Raw genomic sequence first — 17785 nt, forward strand, 5'->3', positions numbered from 1 at the left:
GGTGAGCAGATCCTAATTCTCCTTTTCTTTCCAGTCTCTCCAGGAGGGGAAGCAGCAGCTGTGGCTTGGTTTGGGTGAGCAGACCCCTGCAAACACCATTTGAGCTTTCATTGCTGTGGCAGCACCAGGAAAGGGGACAGAGGGCTCACAGCATCCCAGGAAAACCTTCCCAGCAGGAATCCCTCTCCTGATGGCTTCAGGTAGGTTTAATCCCAAAGGCACTTTGGGGTTTTTAGCTCTTCACATCTTGCAGGCCAGCACTCAGAGATAAACCCCTGTGATTTGCAGATTTGTGGTTACCCCGAGCCTGGATGGAAATGGTTTGGACAGCCCAGGGCTGGCCCTGCTGTCAGTTTTTATGGCAGCCTTTGGAAGGAGCCAGCAGTGATTTTTGGGGGGCTGGAGATGCCTGGGAGTGAATGTGCAGCTCCTGCTCTCTCCCAAATCATAATTCCTGGGGTTTTGGAAGGATTTGGTGACTCCCTGAGCAGCTCTGCCCTAGGGAAGCACTCAGGGGCGCACAGCCAGTAATTTTCAATTGAAAAAAAAAAAAATTTAATTTTCAGTAATTTTTAATCTCACCCTGTAATTTTGTGGGTGGGCTGCAGGACTTTGTGCTCAGATATTTATTCCTGCGCTCCTTTCATGTTGGGGCAGGTTCTGCTGAGGAGCCCAGGAGGGGAAACTGCTGATTTCTTACAGCCCCATAAACCTGATGTTGCCACCAAACTGCTGTGATGCTGCTTTGAAGGGATTTTTTTTGCCTTTCTGTGGTTGCAGAATTTCTGTGGTTTCCGTGTTTCTGTGCTAAGAAATCAAGAACCAAATAATTGAATCTCCCTCCCCCTTTCCTATAAAATCAAGTAATCGAATCAAAGAGCGCATGATTTGAAGAGACAGAGAAAGGAGTTCATTTTGGGCTCCCTTTATTGGCCTCTTAAATTCCGAGCTTTGCAGCCTGCTGGGAGTGTTTTATGGATCCCTTTTCACAGCTGTGATTGGGATGCTCACCTGCTCCTTTTCCTGGGATTTGGGAGACAGCAGGAGCTTGGGGGAGCTGGGGAAGGACAAATTTAGCCTGGGTGACCCCAGTGCTGAGGCTGGGGATGGATAAGAGGTATAATGAGCTCCAATCTGTGTGAGGAACACCTCGAGGAGGGAAAATTTTGGTTTTTGTGGGCACCTGAGTGGTTTGGGATGTCCCTGACAGCAGGAAATATCTCCTAGGTGGAGGGTGCCAATGGCCTGTGATTGGTCAGGATGCAAATGGGATGTAAATTCATGTCAGCATATGTCCCGTGCAGGTAGCAGCTCGTGCCCAAATTATGCAAATGGGATTCAAATTGGAACCAGAAGGAGAGGTGGCAATCCTCAAAACACAAAGTTTAACATGATCGCCATTGAGGGAGGCACCTCCCAGGTCATCAGAGGAGTCACTCTGCCCCAGTGCTGAGGCTGGGGATGGATAAGAGGTATAATGAGCTCCAACCTGTACAAGGAACACCTTGAGGAGGGAAAATTTTGCTTTTTGTCAGCACCTGAGTGGTTTGGGGTCATCCCTGCCAGCAGGAAATGCCCCATGGGTGTAGGTGCCAATGGCCTGTGCCTGGTCAGCTGCTGAGGATGCAGCTTGATGGGGATGCAAATGGGATGTAAATTAATGTAAACATATGTCCCCGTGCAGGTAGCAGCTCGTGCCCAAATTATGCAAATGTGCTAATCCAATAACGCTAATGCCGTGATTATCCAGCAGCACGGGGCTCATTAAGATGGTTCCCTGGCTCTTACACCCATCACTGTCAGCATCGCTGTGCTGAGCCCTCCAGCATCCCTGGCACGTGGGGCCGCTCTCGGGGAGGGCAGAGGGCACCCAGGGCTTGGTGGCACCAGGAAGGGCCCCTCACCTGCCACCTGTCCTGGCCAAGGTGCCACCTGGCTGCCACGCTCTCCTCGAGGCCCTTCCTGGCAGGAGCAGACCTGGAGCAGCTTTCCCAGCTCCTGCGGAGCAGCCAGGGCAGCGTTTCTCCATATCCGTGCTGAGATCAGATGAACAGGGCTAGCAGGGCCATCTAGTGACTCCTCTGGCTGCTAAATGACCTGGGAGGTGCCCCCCTCAACGCTGATCATGTTAAAGTTTGTGTTTTGAGGAATGCCACCTCTCCTTCTGGCTCCTGGTTTTTTTTCAGCTGGTTTTCTTTGCTCCAAAGTTTTGTTTTCCCTGGATCACCACATAGCGGGAAAATGCTCCTGCAGTGGAGAGGAGCTTTGTGCTGAGTGGGGTGACATGAGGTCAGGCAGTGAACAGCCCCTGGGTCTGAGAGCATCCTGCAGGCTGGCCTGGCTGCCCAGCCCTGCCAGGAATGCTGCTCTGCAGGCAGGAATCTGCTTGTCTGGGCTGTGGCCTCAATTCCTGCCCTGCTGCCCCGCAGGTGCTGCTGTGAGTTTGTTTTTGTGGTGCCTGTGTGAGCAGCCCTGCCTGGTTCAGGAAATTTGGGGTTGTTTGACTGTCCAGCAGCCTGATCCCACTGTGGATCTGTGGGGTCTTTTCTCCTTCTTGTTCCTCTTTCTTCTTGTTCCTCTTCCTTCCTGCTCCTCTTTCTTCTTTCCCCTCTTCTTTCCCCTCTCCCTTTTTGCTCCTCTCCCTTTTTGCTCCTCTCCCTTTTTGCTCCTCTCCCTTCTTGCTCCTCTCCCTTTTTGCTCCTCTTCCTTCTTGCTCCTCTTCCTTCTTGCTCCTCTTCCTTCTTGCTCCTCTTCCTTCTTCTTCCCTTTTGCTCCCCTTTTTGCTCTTCTTTTTGCTCCTCATCTCGGTCTTCCATTTCTGTTCTTTTTTTCCTGTTGGCACGATGCTGGGATTTGTGGATGTGGCCAGGAAAACGCCCTGGCTCCCAGGATGGGCGATTCCCTCACATCTCATGGTTCAGCCTCATGCTCCAGGGATGGACAGGACATCTGCCAGCCCTGGGAGGGGCAGCAGGCAGGACAGAGCTGCCCCAGAGCTGTGCCAGGTACTGCACAGGGGGCTTTGTGTGGATTGCTTCTGACAGGATGTCATTAGCCTGACGTGGATGTGGGAGAGGAGCAGCTCTAAAGCTCTCTTAATGCAGCCAAATTGCTCTTTAATGCTGCAGACCCAAGATGTTATTTTGTGAATCCCTGGAGCTCGCTCTGCTCCTGGTTATTGGTGGCATTTTCCCCTCTGCTTGCATCCAGCTCTGAATCCCTGGAGAGTGGGGTGGGAGCAGTTTCCCCTCAGTGCCTCTGTGGAGCTCTGCTGCTTTCTGCCCTCACTTGGCTCCTCCTGTGCTCACTCTGGGAGCTGCTGTGACTCCTGAAATGCCTCTTCCCACCAAAATGTGAGCAGAAAGTCTATCCATTTCCATGGCAACGGGGCCGGGCCCTCGCTGCTGATGGGGACTCTGTTCCTGGACATTCATGGAGTGGGAAGGGCCCAGCCCCAGCTCAGCTCTCCAGGCCAGCATGGGTGTCCCAGCCACCACAGCATCAGCTGCTGCTGCAAAATGAGCACCAGGCTCTGCTCCTGGCTGCCTGGGAAGTCTTGAGCAGGGAAGGGATGCTGTCATCCTCCTGCAGCTGGGAGACAGCCGGGAAGAGGTGAAAGCAGGGTGGAACTCCTGAGACAAGTCAGCTGGATAATCTCAGAGGACGTTGACTCCAGCTTGGGGAGGCTCTGAGAGCAGATAAAATTAGTCTAATAGGAGTTGATGCTGCACAGAAGTCTCCCCTCCCTTGATTGCAAGGGTCTGCGTTTGTCTCACAACAATCAGGGCCGGCCGTGTGAGAGGGTGGCTCTGGTGGTGGCAAACCCCTGGAGTTCAGAGGGACACACAGATCAGGAGAGAAATCTGAGGGAAAAAAACCCAAAAAGGTTCATCCCCAAGAAAACCCCCCCGAGGACTGAGCCCAGTGAAATCTGAGGAGAAAAACCCCAAAAAGGTTCATCCCCAAGAAAACCCTGAGGACTGAGGCCTTGGCAGTGCTGTGCCCCAAGACTGGGTGTCACCCCAATCCTGGGCACTGCTGGGGTGGATTTTCCTGCAGCTCCTGCTGTGCACAGCCCACCCTGGGTGGGTTTATGCCCTGCTCCACAGAACTGGATTTACAGAGCTGTTTGTCCCCTCTGCTGGGCTGGCAGTGCCTGGCTGTTGGCACGGGGATGTCAGGGAGCAGAGCAGGGCAGGTCCCCTCCCCAGCAGGAGGGGCAGACATTCCTCAGGACTCCAAAAAACCCTCAGAGCATGGAAATTACAAAAGAAAACACCAACTATTTTGGGATTCCCATGGAAATGGCAACATATGCTGAACGTTAAACATCAGCCCCTACCAAAAGTATAAAAGCTATTCTGGGCCCATCTGAGGATGCAGGGAGAGCTGATGCTTCCCTCCCTCCTCCTTTCCAGCTCCTTTCCAGGTCCTTCTGCAGGTAGAAAAATGCTGGCCAGGAGGATTCCATCCACCTTTTCCACTGGTTGAGTGTTTTAGAAGTCCCTGGGAACCTTAAGCATTATTTTGAGGGGAGAGGGCCCTTCCCTGCTGGCATTTGGCCCTTGCCTGGCTCAGTGCAAGGGTTTGTTTGTGTCTGTGTTGTAGAAAAGGATGTGGGCTGTATTCCACCACAGTGATTTTGCTCACAGCTAGTAATTGCTGGTTAAATCTGGTCAAATAATGGTTGTTAGCAGGGCCTGTTGGAGCACAGATAACTTCAGATATTATCCAAGCAGAGGAGCAGTGGGGGCCGGGGTGCACTGGGATATCAGCACTGATGGGGAGCCTCAATCAGCACAGCCTGCAATAAGCTCCTTAGGATTATTTTGGCCAAGTTTCCCAGTTATCACCATTATTATTATTGCTTTACTTAGCAAATGCAAAGGCTGTTTGACCAGGTAAGGAGTACAATGGGCTCAGCCAGGGCAGGGATCTTGGAGGGGAGCTGAGCATCAGCCAGGAGACAGAGCCTGAGCCAGGCACAGGTTGCTTTTCAATTAACCCCCTTCCCATGCACACAGCCATGCTGCAGCTCAGTGGAAAAAAATAAAAAATATGTTTCATATTTTCCAGCCAGGGGAGCTGAAGGCAGGGACAGTGCTGAGGGATGGAGGGGTCTCTTGCAGCAGTGTTGGCATCCCCTGGCAGTGTTAAACCCCCCAGCTCTGCCCCTGCAGCCAGATTGAGCTGCTGGTGCCTGCTGGCACCTTCTCCTGCCTTACAGCTGTGGGGACTTTCAGGCTTAACAATGGTTGGGAAAAGCAAAATTCCAGTCAGGCTGGTGCTGCCTGTGTCACTTCCCTGTCCCACCTCTCTGAGGTCAAGGATGAGATCCAGAGGTGGTGAAGGCTTTGATTTGGCATCTTTGTGCTCTCTCCAGCAGAGCAGGGGGCTCAGAGAGGTTTTGAGTTGATAAATAAATAAAGAATCAGTGGGTGAACTCCTGGCAAGCAATGGGGTGTGCCAGCCTGCTGCTGTGCTCTCCATTTGGAAATGAATTGATCAGACTGGAATCAGCCCCTGCTCTCATGGATTTAAACCTGGAACAGCAGAACTTGGTGCTCAGCATTTGCAAGAGAATTGGTTGCAGTGTGTCCTGAGGACAGACAGTGGGTTTGGGTGTGTGTTTAATCTGCGTGCTGCATTTTTGGGGGCTGTAGGAATATTCCTTCTCTTTGCCCATTTCCAGAGGAGGAATCTGGGCTGTGGCACAGGGAGAGTGTGAGTGCCACAGGCATTTTCTGGGTGTATTTAAACCTGTGCTTGTGCCCCTGTTCAGGACAACATTTTAAGTAAAACCTTGGTGTTCTCAGAGCCTGGGCTGGAGCTGGAGTGTCAGTTCCTGCATCCCACAGCCCAAGCACAATGTCGCAGGTGCTGGGCTCAGTATCTTGGGAGAAAACATGGGTTTTGACAGAGAAAATTGCTCTTCTCCTCATCCCATCCCTGCTTGGATGGGGGGGCTCTGTGATATCCACCTCTCCCTCCCTATGCCCTGGCAGAGTGGCTCTGCTCCTGCCAGGCAGAGCTGTGGGTTCAAATTGCCATCTTAACATTCAAACTCTCTCTTTTCCTCCCGGGGGGCTGCTGGGGAAATCAAACTCCCCCTCCCAGGGCAGCAGAGGCCACGGGTGTGGGCAGAGCAGCCCCAGCAGAGCCAGGGATCAAATCAAGTCACATTCCAGGGCATTAGACAGACGGTGGGAATTAAGAGCTTTACCTGGAAACTGGCTTTGTATCTGCCAGCCCTGCTTTTGTCTTCCAGCCCAACTTTCTATTTTTGTCCCTTTCTCCTTCTGTGTTGCTTTGCGTGACACGTTTGGGGAGCCCTGGGTGCGTGTGGGGCTGTGCAGCCCAGGAGGGAACACTCAGGCAGGGAAAAATGTGGTTTATCAACACCAAGCTGCTTTGGGATTCATTAAAGGCTGAGAAAATGCTCCAGCTGCTTTCTGCAAGCTTGGGATCAGGCAGGGACCACAATGTCCCACCTGGGCTGTGAGCAGTGAGTTTTGGTTTGGGTTTCTCTCATTCTGTAGGGCTGGTGATGGGGTCTCCATCAGGGGCCACACCTGCCCTGCTTCAGGGAGTTTTTCTGCTCAATTCTGCCTTCTTTTGTCCCCTTGTTGCTCTTCTGGGTGAGCTGAGCATCTCCCATTTGGTGCTGCTGGATCCTGATTCCAGCTGTGGATGCGGGAGGAGGAAGAAGAGTCCAGAGGTTCACCTTAATTCCCAGAGCCTTGATTTTCAGCCCTGTAAAACAGGAGGAAGAAGAGTCCAGAGGTTCAGTTTAATTCCCAGAGCCTTGATTTTCAGCCCTATAAAACAATCTTTGCCCATTTGGGTCTTTGAGGAAGCGTTTGAAGCGATGACGCTTTTGCAATGGCAGTAACGGCATTAGGCTCTCGCATGTAACTTGATTTTATTTATTTATTTATCTGCCCTTTCTCAGAGGAAATTGCTGCTATTTTCTGGGCATCAGGCCCAATTTCTGCTTCGCTCTGTCTGAGTCCACACCACATCCTGCGTGCTGCACCCGAAGATGGAGCCTGTGTGGATGAACACACCCAAACCCAGAGGTACCTCCTTGTGCTTGCCGTGATCTTCCCACCCATAATCAGCCCACCTGTGAGGTTTTCAGCCTCTGGGTGGCATTTCCCTCTGAATTAATGTCCTTGGATGTGGGAAGGGAGTTAAATTGAGGCTGGATGTGCTGTCAGACCTGCAACAGGCAGGAGCCACCTGGGAGTGAAAACACAGCAGGGACACAAAGGAGAAGTGAAAACACAGCAGGGACACAAAGGGGCAGTGAGCTGCCTCCTGCTCTCCCAGGTCATTAGATCACCCTCAGATGTGCCTGGTGTCTGGGTGCGGAGCAGTGACAAGTTTGGATGCTTCAGGAGAGAAACATTCACTTGCCTGTGAGGAGTGAATGAGGTTGGTTTGCCTGGTGTCAGTGTGTTATGACTCAAAGACTTGCATTAACATTTACCAAATTGTGAATGAAAGCTGAACTCTCTGCTGCAGACAGACAGGTTGGGTGTCATTTTGTTGGGATTTGGGGGAAATCCTCTGAAGAGAACAGAGCTTTGTTTTTAATAATCACCTGCCTGCCAGGAGCCTGCAGCTCTGTGTGCATGGCTAAGGGATGTGCCAGGTTACCTGGTGGGTGAGCAGAGCATGCCAAGTGTCCCAGGCTCACACCAGACCCCCCCAGAGCTGAGGCTGCTCCTCTGAAATATTTCAGGCACATTTTCCTGTGCAGGGTGAGTAACTTGGGCAGGATTTTGCATCATTTTCTCGCAGTGTTTCCCTTCTGGCATTCCTTGCTGAAAAGTCCACTTCCAGCAGCTTGTGAGGCCACAGATTTATTGATTTGGATGCAGGGGGGAATGAGTAAAACCAGCAGTTTGAGACAACTCCCTGAGCAAAGCAGAGCACGGCACAGCTCAGCATTTTCCAGGGAGCCTGTGGTGGAGCCTGTCCCTGTCCTGGCTGTGCTGGGCCCTGGCCATGCCCACGAGGGGTGCTGAGCATGGCCACAGTGGCACTGAGCCCTGTCCCATCCCATCCCTGTGGTGCTGTCCCAGCCCCATGGCACAGCCACACACCAGCTGGCAGGGGCTGTGCCACCCTGAGCAGGGCACACGTGTTGCTTCAATCCGCGGTGTGTCCCCAGCTCCAGAAGCTCATCCAGCCGGTGCTGAGCTCCGGAAGGGACATTGCTGTGGGCTGGGACAGCAGGGATCCCAGTCAGGGCTGTCCCTGCCCCGGGGGGCTGCAGGGAGTGGGCAGTGATGGCATCTGTGCCCCAGGCTGGGGATGTGGCACAGCATCGCCCTGGCACAGCATCGCCCTGGCCCAGCATCTCCCTGGCGCTGCCTGTGGGGCTGTCACGTCCCTGTGGGCTGTCCCTGTCCCCTGGGGGCTGTCCCTGTCCCTAGAGGCTCTCAGGGTCCCCGGGGGCTGTCCCTGTCCCCTGGGGGCTGTCCCTGTCCCTAGAGGCTCTCAGGGTCCCCGAGGGCTGTCCCTGTCCCCTGTGGGCTGTCCCTGTCCCTCTCCACAGCACCCCAGATATGACACACCAGCACGCTGGCTCCTAACCCTGCCCGGTGACCTCAGGAGGGGTCTGGCAGGGACCAGCCCCGCTTTGCCAGGGCGGTGAATCCAAGCCCACCTCCCTCACCCCATCACCCCAGCTCCTGGGGCAGGGTCAGGGCGGGCTGCCCACGCCGCGGGCCGTGTGTGTGCCCGGGGCGCCAGGCCGGCCACAGCCCTCATTCCTCCGCTGCTGGGCACCGCTTTGTTGCTAGCTGGTGACATCACCCGAGAGCCCACCCCCTGCCTCTTATCCGTCTCTCTGTCTCGCTCATTTATTCCCCGGCAGCGCTGGCAGGATCAGGGGCCGTGCGAGCGCCGGGGCTGGCAGCGACAGCGGCGATAGCAGCAGCGATAGCAGCAGCGATAGCAGCAGCATGCGTGCGGCCACCGAGGCTCAGGGCGCCACAACCACCTAAGGAACCCTCCGGAGCCTCCTCCTCCTCCTCCTCCTCATCTGCCCCCGGCTGAAACTTCCCTCTCCGGGCTTCCCCGGGGCTGGGGGCAGCTCGGCAGCCACAGCCGCATGCATGACACTCCGCAAAGGAGAGAAAATGACCATAAGTATCCAGGAGCACATGGCCATTGACGTCTGCCCCGGCCCCATCAAGCCCATCAAGCAGATCTCCGATTACTTCCCCCGCTTCCCCCGCGGGCTCCCCGCCGCCGTCGGCCGCAGCAGCAGCGGCGCCCCTCGCCCCGCGCCCAGCCACACCTCGGGCAGCCCCTCCGAGCATCCCCGTGAGGATGAGGAGGATGTGGACCAGCTCTTCGGAGCGCACGGAGCGACGCCCGCCGAGCAGCCGGCCAGGAGCCAAGCGCCCGAGGAGCTGGTGGACCCCGAGGGCTACGAGTCGGACGATTGCAGTGAGTTGCTAAGTTTCCGTGGGAGTTCGCCCCGGTGTTGGGGATGTGGGTGGGTGTTTGGGGCTGGTTGTCCGTGCTGGGGAACCTGGGATCGCAGTGCAGCGCTGAGGAGCCCCCGGGTGATGCTCGGGGGCCCTGGGAGTGTCCGTGCCGCAGCCAGGCTGGATGCTGAACCCAAAGTAGGGAAGTCTCCCAAGAGCCACCAGTTGCTGTCGTGCTTGGTGTGCACTCCTCTGCCTCCGTCCCTGCTCGGCTCCGTGCCTGCAGCCCTCCGGGTGGGCTCGGAGCCTTTTAACCCGGCTGGATTGGGCGGTGCGATGAGCGGGCCGTGGGCTCCGGCATGGCCCGGCTCCACAGCGGGGAGATGCGTCGGGAATGGGAGCTGTGCCTCGGCAAACTCCGGCCGTGTCACGCCTCCATTCCTCACCGAGAGCCAGGGGGGCCTTGGGAGCAGAAGGCTCTGGCCGTGGCGGATGCAGGTGTTTGCAGCAAGGGTTAACCCCTCCCCACCCAAATCGTCCTTCCCAGCCGGCGCCCGGAGCTGCACGGCAGCGTTGCCCGGCCCTGGGCCCCCGGGACCGCCCGATTTCCCTCGGTGTCACAGAAAAGCCAAGGGCTCCATCCAGCCCAGCTTTCGGGGACAGATCCTGCGAGGGGATGCAAAGTTTGGAGCCGGGAGAAGAGAAGGGAGAAGGGAGCGGGTGCTGCGTGCTGGTCCTGGGGGAAGGGGAGGCTGAGCCGCGCAGGGCCCAGCGCCCTGGTGGCTTCGCCTTGGCACAATGTCACGGCCCCGGTGGCTTTCCCCTGGCACAATGGCACAGCCCTGCCTCGGCATCGCTGCCAGTTATCCCATTTACACCCCAGAGTGTGACCCCAAAGGGCTGTGCTGCTGCACGGTGGCACGGCTGTCCCCGTGTCCCTCTGTGACAGTGAGGCTGGCGCTGGGTGCCAGCCCCAGACTGGCACACACTCTCTCTCTGTGCCCATGCTGGTGTCGGGGTCACGGCTCCGTGGAGGGGCGGCGGCCCTGGCACTGCCAGGCAGGAGAACATCTCTGCTAAGCCGCGTCTGTCCCAGCCGGGCACTTCACGGGGACTTTAACCGGCTTTGGGTCATTAGCTGCTCTAATTATCGCATCGTCTTTGACAGTGGGAACGGGAGAAACCGGGGCTGCAGGGCCAGCGGGGAGTGTGGCACTTGGAGGCCCAGAGTGCAGCGTTTTCTTGGGGTGACTCGGAAATTGCCCAGGGCTCAGCATTCTGTATTTATCCCTGGGTAGTGCTGGATGTTGGGTGCTGGAAGTTGGGTGTTGGGTGCTGGATGTTGGATTGTGGATGCTGGGTGCTGGATTTTGAGTGCAAGCTGGATCCTGAGTGCTGGATGTTGGATTTTGAGTGCTGGGTGCTGGATTTTGAGTGCAAGCTGGATCCTGAGTGCTGGATGTTGGATTTTGAGTGCTGGAAGCTGGGCGCTGGATTTTGAGTGCTGCAAGCTGGATCCTGGGTGCTGGAAGCTGGATTCTGGATGCTGAATGCTGGGTGCTGGATGCTGGATTTTGAGTGCTGGATCCTGGGTGCTGGGTGCTGGATTTTGAGTGCTGGATCCTGGGTGCTGGGTGCTGGATTCTGGGTGCTGGATGCTGGATTTTGAGTGCTGCAAGCTGGATGCTGGATTTTGAGTGCTGCAAGCTGGATCCTGGGTGCTGGGATCTGGAATCTGGGTGCTGGATGCTGAATGCTGGATGCTGGATTTTGAGTGCTGGATTCTGGGTGCTGGGTGCTGGATGCTGGATGCTGGATTTTGAGTGCTGGGTGCTGGATTTTGAGTGCTGGATGCTGGATCCTGGGTGCTGGAAGCAGCCTGGCTCCGTGCCGGGGCCGGCGGCTGTTTCTCTCACCCAGGCTGGTGTTGGGAAGTGTTTCCCGCAGCGTAACAGGTGTCAGGCAAAGCTGCCGAGGCTGTTTTGCCAGAGGTGTGGTGGGGTTTTGGCTGGCAGAGGCACAGCGGCGCCAGGAACAGAGCAGGGAGGTGGCAGCGCTGGTGGCACAGCGCTGGGGACAGCGCGGGGTGGCACAGACACCCTGAGGACATTGGTGTGCAGGGTGGGACTGGCACTCCCCCGTGTTCAGCAGCCGAGTTGTAAATGCAGAAAAGAGCTGGGAGCAGGGAGGGGATCCTGCAGCCTGACTGGAGCCATCAGCCACGCTGGGGAGTGTGTGGAGCTCCCCCACATCTCTGGAGGGTGATTCAGGGATGCTGCATTAGTCACCTGCACTAAATTTCCCCTGGAGAACCTGTCTGTGCCTGCACTGAGGTGTCAGTGGTGTCAGTGCCCTTGGGGGCTCAGGGGGTCTCTGGGGATGGAGGTGTCACAGCTGGGTGCAGCACCCATAAATCGAGATTTTGCCAGGCACATCTTGCCTCACTCCTCAGAGATGCTTCCAGCCCTGGAGAGGTGCAGGGGGAGGGATTTTGGTGGCAGGATCCATGAGGAGGAGGAGGAGGAGGATTGAAGGGCTCCCCCCTGTTTGTCCCACCTGCCTGTGGGTTTCCCTCCTCCCGTGCCAGGGTGGCAGGAGGAGAGCTGCCCCTGCCTGGAGAAATGCAGCAATTGTCTGGCTTTCCCCAGGCTCCTTCCTGCCTGGAGTTACTGCTCCAGCCTGGGCGCTCTGGGGTTTTTCCAGCAGCACCTCAGCTGCCATGCCAGCCCGAATTCCAGAACCCCAGCAGGGCAGGGTGGGTCCTGCCTGTCCCTGGGCTGGCTGGCTGCACTCTGTTCTTTAATCCTGCGCTGAGTTGTGCTCCAGACCCCACAGCAAAGCCTGTAGTGTCTGTGGAGCCCGTGGGAGCTGCAGTGCCTGCTGCCATCCAGGCAGGGTGGCCTGACCAGGTGTGGCACCTGCAGGGAGCAGGGAATTGGCGTTGGAAATCTGGGAACCCCCAGGCTGAGGGAAGCAGGTGGAACCCTCCCAGAGATGGGCAGGGACCTGGCTGAGGTGGGAGAACACCTGGGGACAGCCATGGCAGGCTCAGGTTTGTGGGTCTGCACACCTCTCCAGCAGCCTGTTGAATGCAGGGAGCAGGCAGGGAACCAGCACAGCAGAAAATGAGTGGGGACATCTGGGCTGGCTCTGGGATCACTGGGAATTCCATGGAGCCTGCTCTTCCCTGCCAGCAGTGCTGCTGTGAGGGTTTGCAGGGTTCTGGTGGGCACCCTTGGGAGACCCTGGCACAGGGACCCAGCACTGCCCTGGCAAAGCAGAGCTGCTCCTGCACTGGGTTTGTCCCCAGCAGAGCTGCTGAGGAGGTGGAAGGAATGAGGCAGGAGAGGAGGGAAATGTGTATTTGCTGCAGAGAGATGGTTTGGTGCTGTTGGACCAGGCAGGAGGCTGGGAGGGGGAATTGGCTCCTGCTCCTCTCACACCTGGCTGTCACCTCATTGCTGGCTCCCCTGTGGCAGCAGCAGCTCCCCAGCCACCAGGGATGCTCCCCACCCAGCCGGGCAGCACAGTGCCAGGGAAACTCGCTTTGCAGGGAAAATCAGCAAATGCCAGCTAGATGGCAATGTGCCACCTGCGAGGAGCTGCTCTCGCCTCCCATCTCCACCGATTCCACCCGAATGCTGCTGCCCCTCCACTGCCTGCACCTTCCCCTCCACAGCACCAGCAGGAATTTGTACCTGGGGGATTTTTAAAGGAACTCCTGGATGAGCAGAGGTAGGCACAGGCCCTGAGAGGGGGCACTGCCAGGGGATAGCCCTGCAGGGAGCAGCCGTCCTCCTTTCACAGGCAATCAAGTTTCCAGCCCTTGGAGAAATGCCCCATTCCCTGAGCTGCTGTTTGGCTTTGGAAAGAGGCTCTGGCCACACTGGAATTCCTTCCCTCCTCCAAATGTGTTTGGCTCTGGGTTTCCAGGTGAGGAGAGAGCCTGGGAGCCACGGGCTGCAGCGGGAGCTGCTATCCCTGCAAATGCTGCCCCATCCTGCTCCTGTGTGCACCAACCCATCCCATTCCACCTCTTGGCCAGTTTTATTCGTGGAAGAGCATCCTCTGAGCTCTGGAGCTGCAGCAGCATGGAAAGCCCTTCTCCAAAGTGCAGCTGAGAGGCCAGTCCTGGTGCGCGGCGGCTCGTGACGCCTGCAGCGCCACACGAGTTATTTAGGAAGACTCTTATTTTGAGCAAAGAAGATAATTAGGCAGGCAAAGCCATCATGGAGATATTAATTACTGGCTGCTTGAAGATGTAAAGAAGGAGGAAGGTCTGAAGGGGTGCAGGGTGTGCAAGTCACCTGGCAGTGATTGTGGCCAGACAGGGGGAGGCAGAGGAGACGGCGAGGCACGAGCAGGGTATTTACTTCTGAAGCACAGCTCCTTAGCATATGCTGCAACTGCTATTTATAAGCTTTGAATCGTCTTTTCAATCCAGATAAGGCCAAAAGAAGTTTTCTTCTCGCTCAGGAAACCAAACAAACCACCAGAGATTTCAGCAGAGCGCGGCTTTGCCAAGCAGAGCACAATCTGAGAAACGTGAGCAAGGACTGGGCAGTGTCACTGAGGTGTCCCAGGAGTGACTCTGCATCAGCTCCTCTCTGCTTTCCTGTGGGATATTTGGGAGCTCTCACACCTTCCTGCTGGCCATCCCAGCAGTGACATCCAGGTGCAGGATGCACATCCTGGTCCTCCAAGGAGCTTTGCTCTTCCCACGGGCAGGGACACCCCAAAGTGCTGGGGGGGAACACCAGGAGAGGAAAGCACAGCAGGGTGAGCAGGGTCTGCCTGGGCATCCCTCCTGCAGCATCCAGGGCAGCAGCATATGGGCTGTGGCCTCTGGCACCTCTGCTAATGAAGGAGCCACAGCTGCTGGATAACGAGGGTCCCTCCTCCCACAGCCCTGCACCTTCCCCACTTCCAGAGTGCAGGAGGACAGACGGAGAGACAGACAGACACCCCTTGTTCCCAGGGGGTTCCCTGATCTCTCCTCTTTGTATTTAACACTGAAGGCAATTTTGGGGGGTTGTTAATTGCAGTGCTGTACTTCATTAGAGGAGGAGAGCGGGAGAGATTTGAAGGCCATCTCTAAACAGAAATTGCTGAAAGTCTAATTGCTGCTGACATCAGGGACCATTTAGTGCTGTAAAACATAATTGCATCTCTGAACTGTTCCGAGCAGATAAGTGTTCCTCTGAACACTCCTCCTGGAGAAGACAGAGGAGCTGATGAGCATCCATCAACCAACCCCATGAAGAAGCAGCTCCCTGCTCCAGAGCTTACCAGGGGCTGGCTCCGTGTCTCCAAAATGAAGAAATATTCATTGCTGCAAATTTTAAGAGAAAATTTAAGAGAAAATTTAAGAGAAACCCACGGCCAGGCAGGGAGCATTGCAAGAGAGAAAAGTTGTGTTTGTTCCTCGCTCCTGATCCCACGGAGTTCAGCTGAGGAGGGAAGGTCTCCTCCTGTGTGCTGGATCTGCTCCCTGCTGGGGTTTTTTGTAGATTTGGGGATGTTCTGCCCTGCCAGCAGAACATCAGAGTCACAGAATCACAGGATGATGAGGTTGGAAGAGACCTCTGAGATCAACCTGTGCCCTAACACCTCATCTAGACTACAGCACCAAGTGCCATGTCCAGGCTTTTTTTAAACACATCCAGAGATAGTGATTCCACCACCTCCCTGGGAAGAGCATTCCAGTACTTTATTATTCTTTATTATTCTTTATTATTCTTTTGGTGAAAAAGTTTTTCCTAATATCCAAACTATCCCTTCCCTGACATAGTGTGATCTCTTGATCACTGTGATCAAGAATCAAGAGACTGTGATCTCTTGATTCCTGTGGTGCTGACGGGGATGTTCATGCCCCAATGTGTGCTGTGCTGCCCCTGGGACGTGCCCCAAAACCTCCCAGAGGATCTGCTTTCCTGGGATGGCTGAGGGTGATGCCAGATTTCAGTCGTGCCCTGTTCCAGCACGCCAGATCCCGCAGTGATGCCAAGGCTGGAGCTCCATGCCAGAGGTCAGTGCTGCCACCGGGGACACCTGGATGTCCTCAGCACCTTTGGGATCCATCCCTGAGTGCCCAGCAGCATCCTGAGTGGATCAGTGCCCAGGTGGAATGCTGAGGGAGCTCAGCCTCACCTGCAGGAATTGATGGTGCTGTTTTCCAGGAGAACCCTGAAGGTTTTCCAGGCTCATGGAGCCAGTCCTGAAGTCCCCATCGTGTGCCACTGGATGTGCTCAGGATGCCAGGGGGGGCAGGAGCACACCCACCAAAATGTTCTTCAACAGCCAGGCTTGGAAATGGCAGGAGATGATAATTTCTGTTCCTCCTGAGGAGTCATTTGCCAACATTTTATATGGGGCTGTAAGAGCGCAGAATTACTTGCTGCCTTTCAGGACCTTTAAAATTATCTCCATTGCAAGGGAAAATTAAAGCAATGGAAGAATAGGGACCTATCTTTTATAGTGCATTAAAAAATACCCAGTCTGAAGGTTACTGAACCTGTGCTTTCTGTAAGGGAGAGCTAATCCAGACAATCCCCAGCAGTCTTTTTACTGCTCCACTCTGATCTCCCTGGCACAAAATCCGTGAGCAGATTATCTTGGGAGCAGCAATGCTGATAAGCACAGGGACTTAAGGCTTTTTGGACTCCTTTTTAATTAGTTCTATAGTGGGGTTTTTGTGTGCACACCTCAACTTCTCCTGCTGTGGAGCTCTGCTGGGCTCTCTAAAGCAGTCACACCTGCCTTGGGAGGGTAAGGAGTGTGCTCCATCACCACCTCCAGGCTTTGCTGAAGCTCTTTCTGGGAGTGTCAGTGGCTTTTCCATGTGTTGGGATGTGAAATTCTTTTCTTTGAAGCATCCCAAAGCTATGGAGAGGGCGGCTGTGCCACCAAGGGCAGGGGCTGGGCAAGGGAGCAGAGCTCAGATCCATCACCACATTTTTTTTTGCCTCTCATCCCACTGGTATAAATAGAAGCTCCTTCAGCCTGGCCTCACCCTGGGCTCAGCCAGGAAATGTCAGCAATAAACAACAAATTCCTGCTGACCTGGGGACACATCTGCTGCTCCTGCTGCCCCCCAATCACCCCCTGGCCCCATGAATTAATCCAAACACCCAAAGGTGGGGTTTTTCCCCAAAGGTCAGTGGGAGAAGAGGCCACCTTCCCGTGCAAGTGGGATCTATTTTTCCTTTTAGAGGCTGTGTTAAAAGGCAGGCCCTGGCCAGAACCTTCCCATCAATCTCTCCCAGCTCACGGGGAGGAAAGAGGGTCAGAACCTGCTAATGAGTTCAGTTTTCCTAATGGTTATTTTATCATTGGAGCAGAATAATTGTAATAATAATGATACATCCTGCCTGCTGTCTGGAGAGCGCCAAGCTGCCTTTGTAAAGCCTGACAAAGGCATTTATTTATATTTTTTATTTGCAGCCTCTGTGATTAGAGGGCAGTGTTCAGAATAGCCCAGTCGAGTTAAATAATCCTGGTAGCAGTGCTTTGAGTCTAATTGCTGCCCTTTTCTTTTTTAGGTACTTGCTCCCCTAATTAAGATCACAATCGAGCTGCATCTCGAGTGGGAGGGGGAAAGCAATTAAAGGAGGGGGATTAGGTTGCTCTGCAGAGGTTTTGGGCCCGATCCTGCCAGCTGGGCATGCAGGATTCCCAGAGCCAGGGCTGGATGTGCTGCTGGGAGTGGGAGCAGTGGGACAGGGCTGGTGGCTTGTGCTGAGCCCTGCAGCAGCACAGGGCTGGGATGGGGCTCCTGGGGCTTCACTGTGGGGTGCAGGGGTGGCTCCTTCTCCTGGTACACCTGAGGGTCTCCTGCCACCTCCTCAGCCCTGAGGATCTCCAGCTTTGGGCTGGATCCATCCCTGGCTGTGCCAGAGGCTGTGGGGCTGTCACCCTGTCCTGAACGTGTCCCATGAGCCCTGGGCATCTGGTGGCAGTGCTCACCTCCAGCTCCACAGCAGCACCTTGGCCGCCAAACCCCTTTTTGGCAAACTTTTCCTCCTCCCCTTTACCAAAAAGCCACATTTTTAAACAATTAGCATGCGTTGTGCTGATGTTTCCACATCCCTCTGCGCAAGGGCAGGCCCTTCCTTGGGAATTGAGACTCACCATCCATAAAAAACCATCTCTGCCTAGAGGAAAACCCCTCCAGGGCTGGGAGGGCATGGCCAGGGATGCAGGGCTTCAGCTCCAGGATAAATGGGAACTGCTGGATGTTTGTTTGCCCATGGACATGCAGGGCTCCATTTCCAAGAGGAATGGGAACTGCTGGATATTTGCCCATGGACATGCAGGGCTCCATTTCCAAGAGGAATGGG

General features: G+C 55.4%; 1 protein-coding gene across 1 annotated transcript in view; it reads left to right on the plus strand.

Annotated features, from left to right (window-relative positions):
* Positions 1–8899: 8899 nt before the first annotated feature.
* The window catches only part of DOC2B (double C2 domain beta), a 32585-nt gene continuing 23699 nt past the window's right edge, over positions 8900–17785 (plus strand). The window contains exon 1 of the mRNA XM_058037788.1: positions 8900–9465. Within this exon, the coding sequence (XP_057893771.1) occupies positions 9129–9465 (337 nt within the window). The 5' untranslated portion in view covers positions 8900–9128. The remainder of the gene's footprint in view (positions 9466–17785) is intronic.

Source organism: Melospiza georgiana, chromosome 19, assembly GCF_028018845.1.
Source record: "Melospiza georgiana isolate bMelGeo1 chromosome 19, bMelGeo1.pri, whole genome shotgun sequence".
Classification (NCBI taxonomy): Eukaryota; Metazoa; Chordata; class Aves; order Passeriformes; family Passerellidae; genus Melospiza; species Melospiza georgiana.